We start from the raw sequence: 19,010 nt of genomic DNA, 5'->3' as shown, positions 1-19,010 counted from the left end.
ATATAGCACATTTTCATGTTTTCATTTTGAAAGTCATTACGATCACTATGGCTTTGATGGTTGCAGAGATGTTGATGAGACTTTAGGAGGGGGTGTGCACACCTGCAAAAACTTTGTGCTTCACCCAACTGTTTGTATTTTTATAATCAAGAATTGTTCCTTTTTAATTTTTATTTTCCTCAGGCCATTGTTCTGCTCTGTTAAGTTTACCGTGTCCCCGTTCTCCTAGTCGGCCAACACCAGGCTGGAAAACAAAAAAAAGATGTCTTTTCCTTTCTAATGCATAAAACTGCCATTTGATTTTGACAGAAAACAGGATAAGATGCAATGTGGAGAGTGTTAAGTCTGTTTTATTTTAGGAAGTTGCCGTCTGTTAGGAAATGTTATAGATTTGCTGAAAGAAAACTCACAACCAAAAGAGCCAAAATGCTTTACACGGGAAGTAGGTGCTGATAATGGCTGCTTTGAAATACGTCTTCTGCAGATGTTTGAAAGGTTTCAAGAGGTTCTTGGACGACACATTCAGTTCATTTTGTTTACATGCCTGTTTTTGTTCAATGTGTTGCTTGTTTTATCCTTTTAATTGAGGACACTGTATGCAATCTGCACCATGAATGCCACTGATCGACACTTACTGTATCCTCCCTGTGACACATATGTGCTGTCATCACTTCGGATGACCGCAATATGTTGTGGCTTTATGGCTTTCCATGAAGTTACTTAGCAATCACGTATATCTAAAAGCTATTTTATTTTACAAATTGATAAGACTAGAGTTTCTTTAGGAGATAATATATCATATTATATAGATTTTCTAATATATCAAATGTTATTTTAATTAGAAAAGAAAGACTAAAGTCAAACCTAAATAAAATAATTTAACATTTGTGCATCATGTATCCACGTAAGCATCCCAAAGATTTATTTCACATGCTACTTATTGTATAAAACAGACTTAAGTACTGGTCCACTGTACTGCGGTCTTAGTAGGAGAGCGAATTGGGAGAAAAGGTGGTCACTGGAGCGTCTGGTTCTGACTTATGCCGGATTTCATTTTTGAAATGTTGGGACACAAAGAACAACTCATCAAGATCTGTATAAAGTATATTTCAACGGAATGTTCATGATCTATCTTTTTATATTTTGAAGAGAAAAAAATAGAGACATATCAATAATTATAATAATTATAATTATAATTATAATAGTCATAATTGAACATATTTCTACTATCGAGACTTAAAATGTATGAATGTCAATGCGATCTAATGTGAACCAATTTCCATTACAGCTTGAATGAATACCTGATTACCAGTCATGAGATGCTTTTTTCAGAGATAATAAAATGGCTTAAAAATCATTGAGATCAACTTAAAATAAAGGAAAAGGTCATCTCGTTTGTGTGTCGGTTTGTTTTACGTTACATGTTTCTGAAGAACGACGATGTGAAAATGTGAACACGGTTTCTCTGATTGAAAACCACAACACAACTCTTATGATCCGAGTTTAATGAAAGCACAATGAACTGTTCAAATAATAATAATAATAAAAAAAACAAGAATGACACATTAGATGTGACTCAAAATTTGGCAACATGCTTTTTGTCAGTGCCCAAATTTATAAGATACAGAATGTTTTTTAATACACTGTAAAATGGGTTTTTGCTTGTTTGTTATGTCTTCTTATTATTATTCCCGTTTGACGATTTATACAGAAACTATTAAAATGTGTTTACTACAAAAGGAAAAATTAAGTTAGGTAATTAAGTAAGGGATATTCATTCAACCTTTATTTATACAGGTTAGTCTCATTGAGCCTCAAGGACTCATTTACAAGAGAGACCTGTTTTTAACAACGAATCATGAGAACAGTGGACAACAACGACAACAGTAGACAATCATAAAATAAGGCATATAAATAAAAAAATAAATGGAAGAAAATTATATTAAAAAACAAAAACAGCTAGGTTGTAAAGTGATGTAAAATACTAAAAACAGGAACATGCCTGCATTGGTTTTTGCCATGAACTTAGCAGATGTTTGAAGCCACTTAGAGAGGTCAAGGTCAAGAGCTTCAGATCTTTTTGCAAAATATTCCAGGAAACAGGAGCGAAGTAGGAGAAGGCCGTTTTGTCTAGTTCAGTTCTCACTGAGGGGACACTGCAGGTAATGATGTCCTAAGAGCGCACGCTGTAGCTGCACTCACGCAGAGACATGTAGGAGGAGATGTATGAAGGCAGCAGACCAAGAGGTGATTTAAAGATGAAAATGTACCAGTGAGAGAGTCTGCGTGAAGTCAGTGATGACCAGTTAACCAGTGAATACAGGGTGCAGTGGTGGGTACGGTAGTTACAGCCAGTTATGAATCTTAATGCACCGTGAAAGTGTCCAACATCTGCAAGGTTCTTACAGGAGCGTTCATGTAAATAATATCACTGTAGTCAATGGAGGGAAGGAAAGATGCAGTTATGTTTCCTAGCATTCAGTTAGACAGGATCTATTTCTGAAAAAGAAACATGTGGGTTCTTTAAGGTTTATGGTGTCACGGTTTTTGCCCTCCCTCCCTCACGTCTAAAACCGTTCTGCACAACATATCCATCATCTTTACCCACTTGGTCTTTTTTGGGTTTCGAGGGTCACTGGTCCAGAAGTCACTGTGAGAGAATCGTGGGACACCCTGGACAGGTCTCCAGTCCATCATAGGGACACATAGAGACAAACAACCATTCACTCTCTCACGCACAGGGACAATTTAGCAATTAGACAAGCAATAAGGGTACTGCTTCTTAGAAGCTGCAACCCCTGTACATCTTCGTCCATCTTTAGGACGGCTGTACGGAACATAATTTTGCTGTACTTAACTGTGCAATTACAATAAATTTTTTTCTGGTTCTGAATTTAGAGTTACCAATCAGACCAACATGCATGTTTTTGGTCTGTGTGAGGAAACCGGAGTATCCGGGAAAAAACCCAGGCATGCACAGAGAGAACATGCAAACTCCACCCAGAAAGGCTCTCGGCCGGGATTTGACCTGGCGACCTTCTTACTGAGAGGCAACAGCTCCACCAGCTGAGCATCGTGCCGCCCTCTGCACAACATATTTGGCTGAATTTGAGTTTTCACTTCCATGATTTTCCAACCAACCTAACATTTGGCCTTAAATACTGTAAACAAATCCTTCATACTAAAAGTTGTTTCAACAGGCCGCATGTTGGTTTACATTCTTCAGGTTATAAATTTAATTCAAATCACTTTGTACACTTGACTGAGCTTAGATACAAGTACACATTCAAATAATTACTCAACGTATTTCAAGAAATTAACTAATTTAAATAATTTCCTGTGGAACAAAACGGTTCTCACACCGGTTTAAAATGAAACTGTAATGTTGGCTGCTCGGTCAGTAAGCGCTGTGTTTATCCATGAGAGGGAAATTCACTTTTAACAAACTACCTAAAGAAGTTAAATTAAATAATCATTCCAAGTCAATCAAGTTAAAACAGGTGCAATAGGAGGTTTATATTAAAAAATGTTTAGAAAATATCGATTTTTATTAACTTGGAGGTTAAATTCTGCACGTTCACTCATATTTTTAAGTTCAAACAACTTGTCAAATTTTACAGTGTGGCTCCTCAGCATTAAATATTTGAGGGACAGAAATTGTCTTTGATTTCTCAATTATTAACCACACAAATATTGCAATCTGCATTACATTTTCTGTGTAGAAAGATAGGGCAAGTTTATATCATGCTGAACTATTCCCTCTACACTCAGGCCTTCATCTTCTTTAACTTGGAGTCCACATTTAAGACAAAACTTTTATTTCAGTCAAATCAGAATGGGATGTCTGTCAATCAAAGACAGGAAAGCATTTTATTTTACTTTTTCTATGAATATCTCATCAAACTGCTTGGTTGCTTTCCTTTCCTGGATGAACATAAGCGCCCTCTGGTGGTAATACACAGTTATGTTCCCTGCAGAAATTATTCTGGTAAAAAGATTCGAAAGCTCAAACATCCTGGTAGATAAATTACAAATAAAGGGTTAAATCATGTCATATGGGCATATACATGCAATTCACTGTTTATTATTTAACACATTGTAGGAATGTCAATTGCACACTCCCTTATAACTTGTGACATCTGTGGCATTGTGCTGTGATAAAACTGCACATTTGTGATCAGCCTAAGGCACACCTGTGCAGAAAGCAGGCTGTCTAGTCAGCATCTTGACATGCCACACCTGGGAGGTGGATGGATGATCTCAGTGAAGGAGAAGTGCTCACTAACAGATTTACACTGAGAGAAAAAGGCCTTTTGTGCACTTAAAATAAGTCTTAAATCTTTGAGTGCAGCTCATGAAAAATGAGGGCAAAAATAAGCATTTGAAAATATACAACAAGGTATATAGGAAATTAAATTAAAACAAACAAATAGGTATTGTAAGTTTTTGGTTAATGGTTCAGGTCTGGGATATATTTACTAAAAATGTCCTAGTTCTAGACATGTAACAAATAAGTTTGGTTTTTTTCAAGATAATTGTTCTTACATTCTTTCCTGAACAAATACGGCATTATATATTTAATAATAAAAATAGTTAATAATCTATGCCTATTTTTTTTTGTGCCTTTTCCTTAAAAGGCATCCAGCATTTACCAACCAGATTTTTTTTTTTAATATTATAAGCACAAGTAGAAATACGTTTTTCTATACTTTTTAGATTTTTGTTACTTATCCTTTGTTACAAAAGATTTTAAACTTATCCACACAGGGCCTTAAAACTATACGGTTAAAAGGTTTTCAAAACAGAAAGAGAAAAAGGCATGTCATTTCTCATATTTTTTCATATTTTTGGCTAAATATTTATGTGGACACTATTAGTGTGCCACACTTTTGAAGGTTTGAACTTAAAAAGTTTAGTAAATTTGAAATAAATAAATAATTGAACCAGCTTTTACAAACTATTCAGAATAATTTTTAAAAAGCCCAGTTGCTTTACCAATTGGCACTGCTATATTAAAAAAATTAACTTTGCAACAAGAAAGTGCACAGAAACAAAAACTATAATAAAACTATTGTTGCATGGATTTAGCAATTCAATCATTTTAGAGGTTTTTTTTTTACAGCCTAACAATCATTGTTTGACCAACTGCAGTTTTTATTTGTTTCAGACACGTCTAATTAGACTCTGCATTATTAATACACAGTGAATGAGTCCTGTCAGTCAAAGCACCACGCTGCGTTGGGCAAATGTGACATTCGATAGGGAGGTTGAAGGCTGTCATGCCTCCTGGCCAAAACGGAGAGGAAAGAACAGGGAGGGGTTGGACGGGTCTAGCAAAGATCCAATTACAACACGGCAGCATTCCTAAAAACCTCAGGCGGTGAGGGACAGGCCAAGATCCTAGATGTTCCTTGAGCAAACAACTGGAGGCAGAGGTTGTGTCCAAGCAGATCAGTGGTTTAGCTGGACTCTGGGCCGCTGTGCTGGCTGAAAGCAGACAGCCCAACTAGGAGCCTATTTATGTGACTGGTAGCAATGATGACAGAGAAGAAGACAGAAGACCTGACGAGTTGCAGGAGGCAAAAGATGTGACTTTTCATCCTGCCGTTAGTCTCAGTCAGCAGCTGTTTAACAAAGTGAGTGCATTTTGGTTCACTTTCTGTTCTGCTTTGCAGCAAAGTACAATCATTTAATAACAAACTGCATTTCTAGATATCAAGTTTTCTAAAAAGAGTCTGTTATGATATCTGTCCTGCCACTTGCAGAAGTGTTTACCTGAAAATCACTGATGGTTGTTTCTGGTTTTAGGCAGGAGTTGCCTTTAAGTCCAGTTGCTCAACAGATTCTCAGGAGAGTGAGGTGGTCTGACGGTCTGGGATGGAAAACGAGGACCTCCAGCCCACTGAAGGAGGAGGCAGGGAGAAGACTGAACTTCTGAAGGACCAGCTCAACAGTGAGGAAAAGGGAGAGAAGGAGAACAAAGGCAATAAGAAAGAGAAGAAGAAAGAGCGCCGGCGTTCAGGCTCTCTGTGGAGGAGTGGATGGGCTCTGAGCGAACGGCTGGCCATCAATGTTTCAGGGATGAGGTATGAGACTCAGCTGCGAACATTAGCCCAGTTCCCCAACTCTTTGCTTGGTGATCCCAGGAGGAGATCACGATACTTCGACCCGCTTCGAAACGAGCTTTTCCTGGACCGCAACCGAGCCTGCTTTGATGCCATTCTGTATTTCTACCAGTCAGGCGGGAGGCTCCGCAGGCCTGCAAACATACCGCTGGACATCTTTATGGACGAGCTGATGTTTTACGAGCTCGGAGAGGACATCATGAACCGCTTCAAGGAAGACGAGGGTTTCCCAAAAGAGGAGGAGAGGCCCCTGCCATCCAATGAGGTTCAGAAAAAGCTGTGGAAGCTGTTTGAACACCCCGAGTCTTCATCAGGGGCCCGAATCATTGCTATCATCAGCGTGATGGTGATTGTGCTGTCCATTCTCATCTTCTGTCTGGAGACGCTCCCTGACTTCAAGAAAGAGGTTGGAAGTACAATTTGTGTTTTAAAAGCTGTTTTAAACCAGATTAATTGGTAAAATAATCCCAGATTTTTAACCTAATGCAGGTTCTGCTAAATGTTTGCTATTCACTCATTCACACAGAGCTTTCTATTTCATCCACAAGCCTATCAGGGCTTTAAATGAGCTTAAAAAGTATATTTTAATTTTTGTTCTTTAAACTATATGCCTAAATTTACATATCAAATTAAAGTATAATCTGTAGTTATGTTGTATGACTGATTAGCACAGGTAAATAAACTGAGAAATGCAAAAAAGGCGTTCTAACTCCATTCAGTCATGTTCAGTTCAGAGAATATATACAGCACTAAACAATAAAAGTCAACTTAGTTAAAAAAAAAAAAAAGAGTAAGTACGCTCAATCATCCAGGTAAATAAATCACAAAAAAGTCATGTCATCCAGACAGTTTCTTTTTGGAAAAAACGTTTCACCTTTCATTCGAAAGACTTCATCAGTCACAAAAAAGTTCAATCACAATTCAAACCCACTTCAGTGCATTTTAATTCACTTAGGGCTAACGTCTAATATAATACAGTAAGGTTTTAAACAAAAAAAGTTAAATCATCAACCGTTTTCTTTAAGTGAGAAACGCTTTGCCTCCCATCCAGAGGACTTCATCAGTCTGCAGCCTTCCAACCAGACATGTCCCTTAGGTAGCCTTCACTGCTGTGCTTCAAGCCAACCTCCTGTTGGAATCTCAGAAGTAGGTTTTGTCCAACTTGCTACTCACAGAACAGCCTGAGGACAACAATGTTGGCCATCTGGCTTAAAACATTTGATTGTTGTACTTGATGATGGTTTTGGATGGATGGGTCCTGTTTGCACACGTTAAAAACCTGCTTCTGAGATTCCAACAGGAGGTTGGCTTGAAACACAGCAATGAAGGCTACCTATGGAACAGATCTAATCGACAGGCTGCAAACTGACGAAGTCCTCTGGATGGGACACGAAACATTTCTCACTTAAAGGAACTGGTCCAGATGACACGATTTAATCTTTTTTGTTGTTATCCAGATGAGTGAGCTTACAAACAGTAAGGTTTAGTTAGTTACAAAAAGCCAATGCTTTAAAAGAGTTAAGAAACAAATCACTTCAGTTCGGTTATTTTTTTCTAAGCATGCACAAGTTGACAGGCGACAGTAGAAAGAAAAAACACCTCTGTAACAAATAGCGGCCATCTGCTGGTTGGATGAAAAGAACAGGAAGGAGACACAAGCGAGCACAGAAAGTGTGATTTCCTCAGTGAGTCGATGAAAGAGTACCGATCTTCTCTTGAAGAGATGATCCGAAGCGCTTCGTTGAGCTACTTAGGATTGTCATGTCCTGGACGTCTGAGAATCTAGATTAACGAACAGTGGGCTGCAGTGACATTATGTACACTAAGAAAATAATAAAAGTGTAAAAGGTAATGTACAGTTCACCAGCCCTAAAACTTTGTCAGGGATGGTTTAAACCTGATTCTTGAGACAAAAAGAGTCTGCTGGTTTTAAACAAGTCTTGATTCTTTCTAGTCAAGTGTCATAAACTAGACTAACGCCTCCATAGTTCCAGCTTTCCAAAAGTTTTGACTTGGAAACCAAGTCAAATAGCATCACCATTGAGTTACAGCCAATAATTGATCCTTTGAAAGTTTTTACGTCATCTTTACAATTTAATTGGATGCGGGGCTGCGAAGGTGGCACAGTTGGTAAGAAGAAAAGAACCATATCCCCAGTCCAAATTTAAATCTTTGAAAGAAACGTGTCCTTTCAAAAGACTCCCTTTGGCTCATCCTTAACAACAATAAAAAAGATCAAACTTTTATATTTTTACGTCTTTGATGACAGTAGTTAATTTAACCTGCCAACAGCCCCAAGACGCACATTTAACGAGCTCCACCTCAAACCTGCAGGGCGTGAGATTTTGTATGACACATGTACATTTAGGTCAAAAGAAACATGAGATGTTTAGGTAAGCGCTCACATGGAGGGTGCACTAGAGTGTGTTCAGAGAAAAAATACTGGCATGAGAATTTGTTGGCCAATGTGCCTGGAAGCAGACGAGAGAGAGACTACAGGAAGCTCTGGGTGTGATTATTTTAGCCGGCTGTTAAATTTGATATGAATTCAGGAAGGGTCCAGAGACTTTTGAGAGGTAGCATACAAACGGCTGAGTGGAGAGACGGAACGAAGACACAGTTAGGTGTGTTAGCAAAAGGTCACAAGTGTTCGTGCACATGGGCAGAGGTGCAGGCCCCACCGGTGGCTTAGAGCCAAACTAAAGGTCTCCCCGGATGAGTAGCATACACTCGGTCGTGTCCACATAATCCTCCAGGACTCCTGTGCTTTGCCAGGCTGGCATTGCTGCCAGGAAACTACTGTAACTTATTCCTGTCTGCGCAGCCACTCAACCACACTGGCAATGCTACACCAGGCGGCAGCAGCCAGGGAGATTGGAATAGCGACAAAGGTGGAGGCGAATGAGAAGCGGTGCATGAGACACTCATGTTTCTCTTCGGAGCTCTCAAATGGTTATATTTAGTCTTAGGAGAACCCTTGGAACTCATCAACACATACTGTACATGTCCTCCTTTAGTAATAAACACTGTCACTGACCTGCTACTGAAAGTCATGAGTGCATTTTAACTGCTCTGCAATTTTATATATTAAACACAACTCATTACAACCGACAAAACAATTCATTTTATATTCATGCCGTCCATTTGCTGTGTTTTTGACTGGATGGTGAGCGAGACATGTTTTATACATCATCCATCCAGAGTGTGAATATGATGATAACTGACAGGCCAGATGGAACAACAGGTGGGCTGAGAGGAGATCAAGAAGCTGCACGTGTGAAACGCTTTTAAGATGCTGCCGGGAGCGAGAGCGGACGAGAGAGCGTCAAAAACACGCCCAAGTTCAGTCTTTCTTTTTGAAACAGCTCAAATCTCAGAGGCGTTTTTGGAAGCAGATGTGCATCTGAAAGAGGAGTTTGAGAGCTCATCAGTTTTCTGCAGGTCTGGGTCAGAATTGGTCTTCTGACTCAGACCAGACGATGTGCTCAGGCTAAATATGTCACTGAAATATATAGCCAGTTAGCCTAGCCAAAAATACTGTGAATGAAGGGAACAAGCTCTGTTTACATCTTATAGCTCACTTGTTCAGTTAAGGACTCACATCGAAAAGCTCAAGGATTTCATACACAGTATATATATATATATATATATATATATATATACACTGTATGTACAAAGTGTATACATATATATATATATTTTTTTCATTTACCCTTTATTTAAACAGGTAAATCCCATTGAGCCACGAGAACTCATTTACAAGAGAGACCTGATTTTAACAAAGTAAAAAAAATATATACATAGACGTACACATATATATAAGAGTAGACATTCTTATAAATTTATTTTCATTATATAACTCAAGGTGGCTAATAAGTTTTCAAATGACAAATAGTTTTTTTTTAATTATCTTTAAACCTAGAAAAGTAATTTTTTTCTTGATAATGTCCTTTTTAGTTTTCTCAAATGAAAACATGCTCCTTTTTCATTCGATATCAGAGCAGTCATGCTGGCAGCTCATGTCACAGCTCTTGCATTGATCAGTACATTGCTGTAATGCATCATTTCCAGGTGTCATAGCATCAATATGAAAAGATTAATTTAGTCATAATGTGCAAAACATTAATTGTTGAATCACAGTCACAATAACAAAACCTGTTTTCTCAAGATGAACCTAAGTTATCTTAAGATAATAATTGTCTCTTCATTCCTAAAAAAAATCACATCAAAAGAATAAGATTAAGTTTAGATCTCGCTACTTTTGTCATGAAAATATTTGTTTAGAACAATTAAAATATAATATTTTTGAGATCTTGCAGGTGCTGGAAACTGGATTCTGTTACTTTGGATATTTTTGATAATGCTACCACAAAACCCTTGAAAACAACAAAGATGTTTTATAAAATATGACCAAATGCTAATCTTACAAAACCAATTGTATAGAGTATTTTTTCCTCTTAATATTATATATATATTTATTCTTGTTAGTCAGCCTCTCTGGATGCTCCTCATTCCAAATACTAGTTCAGATTTAATGCTAATCTAGCTATTTCATTTCATTGAACATCAATGGAAATGTTGCAGTAAGAATCCATGATATTCTTTTTTTATTTTACGTTAAATAAATGTATAGTTATTATTCAGTATTTCAGCTTTTGTGTTCGTGCCTTTGCAGATTGTTTCAGACTCTCCCTGTGTTTCCTGTCTGTTCCTCTTCAGGAGCACCATTCCCACGCTAAGAATGCTTCTGAGAACGCGCCTCCTCCTCCAAGTATTTTCCACGATCCTTTCTTCATGGTGGAGACCGTGTGCATCTGCTGGTTCTCCTTTGAGCTCATCATGCGCTTTGCTTGCTGTCCCAGCAAGACTCAGTTCTTCAAGGACGTCATGAACATCATCGATTTCAGCGCCATCCTGCCGTACTTTGTCACTCTGGGAACAGAGCTGGTCAAAGATGACGACGCCTCTCCAGCTACGTCCTTGGCCATCATCAGGGTTATCAGACTGGTGAGGGTCTTCAGGATCTTCAAGCTCTCTCGACATTCGAAGGGCCTCCAGATTCTTGGCCAGACACTGAGGGCCAGCATGCGCGAGCTCGGCCTCCTGATTTTCTTCCTGTTCATCGGCGTCATCCTCTTCTCCAGCGCCGTCTACTTTGCAGAAGCTGACCACCACAAAACAGACTTCGTCAGCATACCACATGGCTTCTGGTGGGCAGTCGTTACCATGACTACAGTAGGCTATGGCGACATGTACCCAGTCACAGTGTGGGGGAAAATGGTGGGCTCTATGTGTGCCATCGCTGGTGTTCTGACCATCTCACTGCCCGTGCCTGTTATAGTGTCCAACTTCAGCTACTTCTACCACCGGGAGACGGAATGCGTGGACCAAACCGAGTACAGTCATGTGCAGTCAACGCTGTGGGAGGACGGGGAGCCTGAAGGCGAGGAGACAGAGGACGGGGACAGGGATCCAGAGGCAGATTATTACAACACTGATGAAATCTACAATCCTCTCAATGGGAATTTACTTGGAGGACTAGAATCTGGCCAGATCGCAGAAGACAGAGGAAATACGCACGTCAGCGAACCACTGGTCACACAGGTTTAGAAAGAAGGTTTAGACAATAACAGAAAGTGAGTAAAAACATGAAAAATGGACAGTTTTGAAGATCAGGATGTTCTGGAAAAGAGAACCTTGTAAACCATCAGCTGGTACTTTGTGCAGTACGCTCAGATTAGCACTGATATACCTCCAAACAACTTTATATTTCCTCTTCTGGCTCATTTACTTGTCATTTACTGCTGCACTAGCCAGTTAAAACTGCAGCTTCATTTTTCTCAGGGTCATAAAATGAAAAACTATTTATGAATGTCTTCAGCTTGATATGAAAACAGCTTGTAAAGCATCTGTGCCTTGAAGCTATGACGTCTTAGTTATTTTTGCCTTACAGTTTGAAGTGGAAGTAAAGTAGATTATTGATCCGGCCCACCAGAACTCAACCAGCAGACCTGATTCTGAACAAAAAAACTCAAATCTCTCTTAAACCAGATCCACACTCTGCTGTGAACACTGAGCTCAAGTTTGAGCACCGTGTTTTTTGGACTATAAGGCGCACCGTAGTATAATGTGCATTAAGCGAAACAAAACAGCCACATAAGTCTAATTTATTCAACTTATTCACAATAACTCCCGACATTGTTCATTTGTATCACATAAAATCAGTTCGAGGTCAGTAAGCACAACCAGAATTAATACATAAGGCACACCGGATTATAAGGCTCAGTGTAGATTTTTGAGAAAATTAAAGGATTTTAAGTGCGCCTTATAGTTTGAAAATTACGGTAGTTTTGGCTCGTCAGGTCACCTGCAACACTGTAGCATTGCTTAAACATGCACTCATTTCTTTGTATTTATGGTTTATGCTCTGCGATGTGCTATTCTGCTTAAAATGCACTCAAAGTTTATAATAAAGATTCTATTTTATTTATTTTCTTTTAATCAAAGTGTTACTGACTCATTTTTTAAAAAGAATTATTGAAAGAATTATGTTAGTATGCACTTGCCTTTTGTTTGTATCCTTTTAAAGTCTTACTTTATGTCATACAAAATAGAAAATATATCAATTTGTTTATAATTTTTTAGATTTCTACAACTCTAAGTACTCTTTACCAGTCCGTCTGTGTTTAGCACTTGTAGTTTTGCGATTAGTCTTTTTTTTGTTGTTGTTTTAGATTTACTAAGTTATTATATGCAGAAAGCTTCCAGTAAAGTGATTCTCAGTTTCATAAAACTTTCCACTCCATCACAGTGATGACCTGTGGAAGGTATGCAGACCAGCATTTCCCTGCTTGTTCTTTAATAATGTGCTTTACTGTGTCAGCTTATTAATAACAAAATATTTAATAGATTAAACACATTTTTCTTTTAGATGAAACCCAGATCTGTCCTTACAAAAACAAATGATTTGTGCAGAGATCACACACAAGACTATCCGTGTGATTTTTAACTGTACGTCATTAAAATAAACTTTCTCGTTGCGTGGTTAGGCTTTTTGGTTAAATTTAAGAAAATATTTGCCAACAGGACAGCTGTTATTCAACAAGGAAGCTCAGAGGTTTTTATTTTTATTTTTTTATTTCTAAAGATAAGTAGATTTTGTTAGCATTTTATTGCAAATTTGCATCAGATGGCTTTATACACGTCTAAACCAGAAATATATAACTTTTCAAATGAATTTATTTGTTTTCTGTTTTACCCTTTTTTAACCAGGCATATGTTTTTGAGATCACAGATCTCCTTTAGAAGAGAAAACCAGGGATTGGACCAGGACCTTCTTGATGTCAAACAGTGCTAACCTCTGACCCATCATGATGCCAATGATATGAAATAGGAAAAGAACACGAATAAAATAAATTTAAATAATCTTTTGTAAAAAAAAAAAAGAGAGAGAGATTGACAGATCATGAGTCAAAGTTATTTTAATTAATTTACCGAAACAACCGTTTTTACTTGTTAAATTTGGTTAATATTCATTTTGTCCACTAGAGGGCACTCGTCCTTACGCAATTATCCATAGATGAGCAAAAACTTTATTCTTTAATTGTTCTACTTGATTTTTTTCTCATTGTTCCATTTTATTTTTGTCTCATTGCAAAAAAGAAAAAAAGAGTCTTACAAAAAATATGGATAAGGACAATATTCATTCAGAATTATTTTGGGTTATTTGAGGTAGAATAGGACTTTGCAGAAACATTTTGTTTACACTGTAAAGCAGATTTTTGCCTGTTTTTATATTTCAGCAATTAGTTTTACAACCTATTTACAAAATAGTTGTAATAAAAATACTTAAAAAATGAAAATTATGAAATGAACTAATTTTAATATAATAATGATAAAAACTTTTCATTTTATTTAAATTATTGTAAAATTAGTGAAATATTATTGTCACAACTTAACCTTGGAGGCCAGTCATGATGAGAGGGTTCAAAAGTTTCTTATTTGAACCATTAATAAATAAAACTTTAAGTTAAAGTGAAGACAATCTATTTTATTTATTTTCAGGAGCCATTGAAAAATGTGAACAAATGTCATTCAAGTCGAGACAAAGTTACCCAAACATGCCATATAATTAGTGTTTAAAACAAAAATAATTTATGTTTGATTAGTATTATAATTTATTTAAAATAATCACTAAGTTTAAATATATTTGTGATCTCAAACAACCACTCAAAAGAGTTTAATTCGTTTTCTAAATCAACCAAACCGATACAAACTTTCGATATATTTTTATTCAAAAAAATCACAAGATAACAATAGAACAAACTATTGCTCTTTAAATTTAACTCAGAAAGAAGCCCTTTCACTCATATGTCTCAACTTTAAACAAAGTGTTACATTTTCTAATGCTGGCAAAAGTTTAAAAGCCTCACAACAATGAGCTCCTGCAACATAATCCAGTTCATTTAGAGACAGAACTCTTTTTAAATCACTAACCTCAGACAAAATAACAATCTTTAAATAAACATTAAATAAGAAACACACGGCACATGAAATAAATAAATAACTTACATCAATAAACTTAAACTTTCTTAAAAATGTGCTGAAAACCAAGCTGAAGTTTTTGAATAATTAAAAAAATAAGTTAAAGACACAAACATTTTTGTGCAAAACAATAATTTACTTGTCCAACACCAACTGAGGACTAACCATGGTGTGTAGTCCCATTCCAAAAGGGTCATCTGAACCCACGTTGAGGTTCCTCTGGGTTTTTATTGGTTCCTCAGAGAGAATCTCCGATGGTAAAGTATTCCCGAGCGGTAAAAATCGTGTGAAAGGGACCGAGTGTTGATCTGGGGATAGTCTGGGTGCCAGCGACACAGGGGTCCCATGATGTGCGTTAAGGAAGCGGGTGTATCCGTCAGCCAGCAGCAGTTCTGTGAAGCAGCAGTCGGCCTCCTCGTATACACCCTGAGCATGAAAACAGTTGGACATTTGTCAGCGAGGAGAACGACACGATGAATCAAAGTTTAAAGTGTTGTACATTTTTCCTCACCTGCCCTCTGAGATGCCCTCCACTGTCTGAGCAGAGAAACAGGGATGATGACGGCCCCCTGATGACTACATGACCCGGTTTGACTGATTTCAGCTGCAGCACGCCTGCAAACAGTAACAGCTTCAGCTTTCATCCATTCTGTTTGTTTAGGCTCAAATATGTCTGTTCCCATTTTATCCACACGTATACTCACTGTAAGCATTCTGAGCATCGCTGCCACTCACTTTCCCATCCAGGTTTATCTGAAGAAACATCCCACGTCTGTGGTTTTCTGCAATCAAGGCATAAAAAAAATATAAAACGTTTACACCTGCAAAACTTCTTTCTCATTAGTGTTTCCATTTTATGCAAAGAAGTGACGAAAACAATTCAAATAAAGCAGAAATAATCCATTACCTGTGTATAGGTGCACCTCTCGGACGTGGTTTTTGAAAGACAGGAGTGGATTGGATTCAGGAAGATAAAATGAACGTGAAAAGGGAAATGGGAGAATAAAAAAAACCAATACATTGTGGACAAAAGTCTTATTCTGGAACAAAAACATGTTGCCGAAGGACCGAAAAATTAAATTAAAATAAATAAATAATTTAGAAAACTAAAATAAATAAATAAATATAAAAATTGAAACCCCCCTTTTGAGCGACTTCTGAACAGGAGGAAGTTTGGTGGCCTTTTAAAGGGTTTAGGAGAAGGAGGTCCAACTTCCTGATGGTAAGAATGAGTCAGACATTTCTACTTACGGTTTATTAAAGTGGGTTCGAGGGCTGACAGGAAGTCCTGCTTCTTCACACTATGTATGGAGTTCACATAAAATAAGCATTTTAAAATGGATTCTTGTGATTTATCTGTAAATACTTAAATGAACTTGGACATATTTTCCAATCCTTAAAGCATCAATTCTCTCACATTCAACACATTCCAACAATGAACAGGTCACTGTTTTATATCAACTGTTTTATTACCGCAAGATGCTTCAACGCACCGCCGTAAAAATCACGTTGAGCTGTAAAAATGCTCCGTCATGTGGGGACAAAACCGTTTACTGTAACCTAGCGTGACTTCCCAAGTGTCCGTCCACTTGGAAATAAACTAATTACAAAACTGAATGAAGATGTAACAAAGCTGTCTCTCTGAGTCACCTGCTAAATAATAATAAAAAATAATCATTGTTTTTGAAGAGGTGACGTAGACTGTTTTATGGACTTTATGCTGTTTATCTTATTTGGGATGTGAGTGTTTGAGAAAGGCAAAAAGAAGGAAGGAGTGGGAGAAGCTGATTTATAAGGCAGAGGGATTGTTTACAGGACTGCAGCTGTGCAGAGCACAGACCGTAAACTCACCGCTTAACAAACGCTGCCCGGCATGAAGAATAAAAACTTATTTTTTTCACAACACTTTCTAAAGATTTGGGTAGAACACCAACATATGCATTAAAATGTCCCAGGACTACGATGAAGATGGCAGTGGAGTAAATCCAGGCATTTCAATAACTACCATAAATGGATCAAATCATAAACCTAAAATCAAAAACAGAACACAAGGACAAACATGGGGCTGTGAGCAAAGTGTTGTTGAGCATATATATATTTTGTGGTTATTATTTGGTAGTTTTTTGTGTTTAATGGTGGCTGTTATTGGTTTTTGGTTACTTTCCCACACTCAGTTCCTGTCACGCCCAGTTACACCTGTTCCTGGTTTCATTAGTCACCACTGCAGCTAACGTTCTCATCAGTTCTTTTAGTTCCTCATCTAAAAGAAAGTAAGAAATTATAAAAGTGTTGTCATTTTGGTAAGACCTTAAAAATAACATTATGTGCAATCTCATGCAGTGTTGCGTGATTTTACACTCAGAGTATGTGTTGAAAATGACTCTCAGCTACAATCACACCCGATTTTAACTCCATATCTGTCAACATGACTGAGTTATAGCCGTTTTTGTGTTTGCTACGGTTGATTAGCTTTAGTGGCCATCATCAGTTGACTTCAAAAGTTAATCTGCAAAAAACAGTAACTCTGTACGTACATGTACTTTGTATGTGGTACGTAAAGCTTCACATTCTTATAGTGCACAGATTGGTTCCAAAAGCACAACTAAGCAACTTCCATTAGCCATGTCCTGCTGCGTTCAGCTCCCAACAACAAACACTTAGTTCAGTATTTTAATACATGTCTATTTAATATTGTCAATTGTACAATAATAAAACAAAAAGTCTGCATGTCCTTCAGTTTTGTGCCACTAAACCACACAACTTGAGTTTTATGGTTACAATTATGAAGTTCTTTATAGTTACCTTTTGCTGTTTGTATAGTTTTCAACTTTTTATAGGAGTTAAAATCATTTGCAAATCCTTCTCCTTTACTTCTGGATGGTAGAGTATGGAATACATGCACATTTTCCTCTAAAGATAAAAAGAATATACATAAAAATTAATAAATAATTATGTCTACATGGTTCCACGAATCCCAAATGTTGTTCTTTCGGTGCTAACTTCTTCAAGGTTCACCACAGCGAGTGAACTTGATTGAAAGATTTTCCAGGGCTCAAACCCACAATCTCATTATTACAAGACTGAGTCACCAAGCACTGAGCTACCGCAGCCAACGTAACCCCAAATAGCTAGAGGAAACTAATCTAAACCCAACAACGGTACAGGACTCAGACGGATAGAGCTAGCGAATTTATAGGGTTCGGCACTTGGTCCCATTTTTACCACTATCTTGGTAAAACAAAACTGTGTGAGGATAAAAACACACATCATATGTCCTTCAGTTTGAGCTAAAGGGCCACTCAAAGTGTCACACGTTAACTATAAAAGATAAATAATAATTTCTTAGAGTGGGGGATTTTAACCTTCACTGGAGAGTTTCCCTTCCTGCTGTGGTTCATCTCCAGTCCTGTGCAGCCCAAACCCTTTTCAGACAAAACATGAAACCACAAATTCAAGGTAGTGCAGCGGCTGCACTGGTCCAAAGACAAGCTGTCCAAGATCAAAGCCGACTTGGACCCCGCATGCAATCGTTGTAAACAAACTCCAGCTACACTCCTGCATACATTCTGGACCTGTCCCAAGCTGCAGATTTTGTGGCAATCTATTTTCAACACGCTCTCTGGGATATGTGGCAAAACTGTACACCCACCACCACTCATCTCACTGTTTGGGATGGTCACTGTGGATATATCCTTTAGCAAATATGAGAAGCATGTGATTGTCTTTGGCTCTCTTCTGGCCAGAAGGCTCATTCTATGTAATCGGAAGAACCTACACTCACCAGCCTATGTACATTGGATAAGAGAGGTCATGCACCATATCCATCTGGGAAAAAATCAGATCCACCCTGAAGGGTTCTGCAGGAAGATTCTGGGACACCTGGCAGCCTTTTCTGTCATTTGTTGAGAACATGCTGTGTGAATGGTCCAGTGTGGGAAGGGATATTGTTCAGTGTTCTTTTGCTTTGTACATTTTTGTGTCTAAAAAGGCAAAAATTAATAAAAAGACTTAAAAAAAAAACATGAAACCACACCTCCCCTACAAAGTTACAGGTATACTTTTTTTTAATTACAGCTTTTACAATCATCATCATTATTGTTATCATATTATATTCAAATTTCACCACTACTCTCCAATAATATGAATTCAAAATTATAACAGTTTGTTGTTTTTTTACCCTCAAAATGTACACATACAGTTAGCATATTGTAAATGTTCATGAATTAAAACATATTTTCTTTGTCAACCTTAAATAAAATTACAGTCAATCCTTAAACTAAGTATGAAATGAACATACTGTTTAATATACACGCACGCACGTACTGTACATACATACACACA

At 37.5% G+C, this 19,010-nt stretch overlaps 2 protein-coding genes across 2 annotated transcripts; one reads left to right on the top strand and one right to left on the bottom strand.

The window, feature by feature from the left end:
• Positions 1-5,400: 5,400 nt before the first annotated feature.
• LOC119423960 (potassium voltage-gated channel subfamily A member 1) lies at positions 5,401-11,941 on the top strand. Its single transcript, XM_037691391.1, has 3 exons — positions 5,401-5,636; positions 5,809-6,531; positions 10,845-11,941. Exons 2-3 carry the CDS (start codon positions 5,878-5,880, stop codon positions 11,733-11,735), a joined length of 1,545 nt encoding a protein of 514 aa, XP_037547319.1. The 5' UTR covers positions 5,401-5,636; positions 5,809-5,877; the 3' UTR covers positions 11,736-11,941.
• A 2,863-nt stretch (positions 11,942-14,804) lies between these two features.
• Positions 14,805-15,724, bottom strand: fgf21 (fibroblast growth factor 21). The gene is made up of 4 exons (XM_037690873.1): positions 15,577-15,724; positions 15,374-15,451; positions 15,181-15,284; positions 14,805-15,095 (listed from the first exon to the last, which is right to left on the bottom strand). The coding sequence occupies exons 1-4, from the start codon at positions 15,722-15,724 to the stop codon at positions 14,805-14,807; spliced, it is 621 nt and encodes a 206-aa protein (XP_037546801.1).
• Between the last annotated feature and the right edge of the window lie 3,286 nt (positions 15,725-19,010).

This window comes from Nematolebias whitei, chromosome 17 (genome assembly GCF_014905685.2).
Source record: "Nematolebias whitei isolate Nwh7 chromosome 17, NemWhi1, whole genome shotgun sequence".
Classification (NCBI taxonomy): Eukaryota; Metazoa; Chordata; class Actinopteri; order Cyprinodontiformes; family Rivulidae; genus Nematolebias; species Nematolebias whitei.
The sequence above is the reverse complement of the archived record's forward strand: the minus strand, read 5'-3'. Positions and strand labels throughout refer to the sequence as shown.